The sequence below is a fragment of the Pinus tabuliformis genome, chromosome 7, assembly GCF_031772625.1.
Source record: "Pinus tabuliformis cultivar Carrire ecotype Pingquan chromosome 7, CPIR1, whole genome shotgun sequence".
Classification (NCBI taxonomy): Eukaryota; Viridiplantae; Streptophyta; class Pinopsida; order Pinales; family Pinaceae; genus Pinus; species Pinus tabuliformis.
Window position 1 is genome coordinate 613,425,054 of NC_142293.1, and position 3,305 is coordinate 613,428,358.

The 3,305-nt window shown below is 39.3% G+C and overlaps 1 protein-coding gene across 1 annotated transcript; it reads right to left on the bottom strand.

Annotated features, from left to right (window-relative positions):
- Window positions 1–211: 211 nt before the first annotated feature.
- On the bottom strand, window positions 212–2,784 carry LOC149248930 (tryptophan aminotransferase-related protein 4-like). The gene is made up of 5 exons (XM_089456139.1): window positions 2,167–2,784; window positions 1,744–2,053; window positions 1,352–1,650; window positions 923–1,245; window positions 212–645 (listed from the first exon to the last, which is right to left on the bottom strand). Exons 1-5 carry the CDS (start codon window positions 2,619–2,621, stop codon window positions 428–430), a joined length of 1,605 nt encoding a protein of 534 aa, XP_089312265.1. The 5' UTR covers window positions 2,622–2,784; the 3' UTR covers window positions 212–427.
- Between the last annotated feature and the right edge of the window lie 521 nt (window positions 2,785–3,305).

Sequence of the window (3,305 nt, forward strand, 5' to 3'; positions counted from 1 at the left end):
TTTTTAACTTAAATAAGAAAAAGTCATATCAATTTATTTAACTAATTAAAAATTTGAAATATATTTTTAAGAAAATAAAAAATATTTTTATAATTATTAAATATTCAATTTAATATATTTATTTTTCAAAATTATTACAAAATTATAATAAAATAATTTAATTTAAGCTAATTAATTGAGAGTAAAATAAATTTGAGTCTTGGAATATATCTGTCTTATATAAATGTAAGATTTAATTTAAACTAACTAATTGAAAGTGAAGTAAATTTGAGTTAAAAAAAAATAGAATATATATGATTTTCCTTCCACAAGGACAGAGTTTAAAGAAGCAGCGGTCACTGGTGGCACTCTATCTCCATTGAAGATTATAGCTCCACCAACACCCTAAACAAACCAAGGGCAACACATAATTCTCGCTCGGCTCGGCTCAAGTGGTGGAGCTGACAGTAAAATTACGATATGAAAGCAGCGCCTGTAGGCGACGTTCTAACAATGCGAAGTTGTCGTCTCGTCTGATTAAGCTCAATCGGACATACCGTTTCTCTCCTTCAAACTCTTCGCCTCTTCGCCCCACAATCCCTCCACTCTTCATCACTGCTGTGCAGTCCTCGTCTTCTTCTCTCTCGCATTTCACCCACGCGTACGCTGAACAAACAAACATAAAATACCACACAAATAACAACAGTGCCCTCGGGATTTCAAGAGTAGAACAAAATCTTTATATCAAAGAAGCCCTCGGGATTTCAAGAATAGAACAACATATTTATATCAAGGGGAAAAACGTATTATGTTTCAGAGTTTTTGCTTAGAATTTGGCGAAACAATTTTAATTCAAACTCGTAATTTCAGGTAGAAAATTTGGGTTAAAAACTAAAAAAAAAATCTCCAGAAAGTTACACTATTGGCCCAAAAAAATCCCAACCTGACGAAGGCCCCGTGACCGTCCGGAAAAAGCTGCAATAGTTGGAAGTCAAATACTGAAGCGAGAAACGTTGGGAGCCGCTGAAGATCTTTTCCAATCTTTGCCATCGGCCTCGCATAACATTGTAAGCGTAGTGGAAAAGAAGCGTCTGATTCCTCGATTCATCTGCCTTCCCCTCTTTCAATTTGCCTTGATAACCAGCGATTACTGTTTTCAGTAATGTAGTCGCCCTTAGCTGGCTGTCATGTGAAACCCCTAAGGTGTTCCCAAAAACATAGTCAGTCATCTTCTGATACACATTGAAGTCCTTCACAATAGCCCATCTGCGCGCAGATATAAATCACTAAGAGTTTATAATATAGTCAAAAACCCTGATCAATATCCCTGAAAATGAAGAAGAAATTAATGAAAATGATGAGTAATTTCTACCCTAGCCTGCTGCCTGCGTGTCCAGTGAGCTTTGACAGGGTGAAGAGCATCACGTCCTCGTTAACTGGTTCATTAATGGCAGTGAAGTGAGGCCAATAGTAGGCATGATCATAAACAGTCCTCACGTTTCGTCCCTCTAATACGCCTTCTTGAAGAGAACCGCTGGGATTGTTTGGAGACGCTACAATCTCTACAAATCTGGTCGAGTTCAGAGATTTGGAGCGTTTTACCCATGCCCTAGCGTCTCCCTCCCAACTATAATCGGCAGAGTCAAACATTTGAGTCTGGGTTCTGTATGTCTGCAGCAAACCCAATTACCCTAATATTAATGCCTGGATTTCAGGTGATCTACTCAAATAACTTGAGAAAGCTGAAGGATAGCCTGAACATACTCCGTAATGGGGCGGAACTGCGACAACGTGGGCAGGATGTTGAGCTTCTTCACGCCTAGGAGAAAGACTGTAAACTGCAGCGTTGATAAGCTGCTTAGAGCCGGTTCCAATCACTATATATCTCCCTTCTGTCACGGCGTTTCCCACCAACGCATGAATACCACGAATTTGAGTCTCTAACTCGGGGGATAATATCTGTATTGTTCCACTGTCTTGTATTTTATAGCTCATCCGATACCACCCCGGAAACACTGTTGCGCTCGCTTCCGCATTCCTGATCCAGAAGGGCTCTAGGAACAGAGGATCCCCGCTACAGTACAGTTCTCAAATTACTCTTTCGTCACATAATTAAACGCCTTAAATTTCATAAATCAGAGCTGCAAAATTGAATTCCTTTGTTAAATCAGAACGATTGAAGCTTACCTGTCGACATTTGCTGCGCAATCAGCAACTATTTGGGAACAATCGGGTCCTGTGTAGCAGTCGTTACATTCGCAGTTAAATGTTTTTCCCCCATCATCTGCCCCAATACTTACCGTATCGACGAAGACATATCCATGACCAGAACAATCATACGCTGCCGTTGCCTCTGTTTCCGCTGCGGCGTGCCTACTCCATGTCAGCACCTGCGAATTATTATCTCTCACGCCCTCTTCAATTCCTGCGTCTCGATGATTTACCTGGTGCGAGGACCAATTGATCGGGAATGGCCAAAACATGATAGAAAGTAGCAGGTTCAACAGAAGAGACGAGACCAACAAAACATCTTTCAGTCCGGATTTTGTTCGGCGATTGCAATGTCTGTCGATCCGATTTTCAGCAAGCAAGAATTGCTTTTGTTGATGATCCATCTTGAGGATTTCAGTCTCGCGAATCATGGATCAAAGAACTCTTCTGGCCGGAGATTCCTTCTGCCTGGATTTGGAATTCCTCTGTGTAGAAATTCCTTCGACCTGGAGATGGAGGGCGGCCAGGGTAGTAACTGAGAATTCACCACTGCATATGACGAAACAGGTTCGTGGTGCTCATTGGCCCGTCAATTTCATTAGGTAAAGTTGATTCTTGTTCTATCGAATCAATAATGGAATCTGATTCCTTGAAGGACAAATTTCCCTGCAAACGTTAGCAGCTGGTTACGGAGTCGGAATTGTCTAGACGGTTAAAAGTAGTTTTTAGTTGAAATAATTTAAAAAATTTAGCTGTGCCAGTGCTGGAATTATGTTTTGAAGTTGAGAATATCAAAAAAAAATTGAAACACCCAATTTTTTTAAGTTTAACACTATAATTTGAATTTTTTAAAATTTCGATTAAATTTTATTAAATATAATTTTCAATACAAATTTACAAAAGGACATTACTATCTTCTTCTGCCCTGTAAAAACAAACGTGAGCCACTAGCTGTGAAATTCCAAATCTCCTCCATTGCCCTGTAAAATGAAATTAATTCCAAATCTCCTCCTTTGCCCTAAAGAATGAAATTATTTGTTTTTCACCTTTATCATTTTAAGGTGTACTTGTCTTTCTTTTTTGGGCGGTGTTATTCTTAATTAAAATTTGTACAC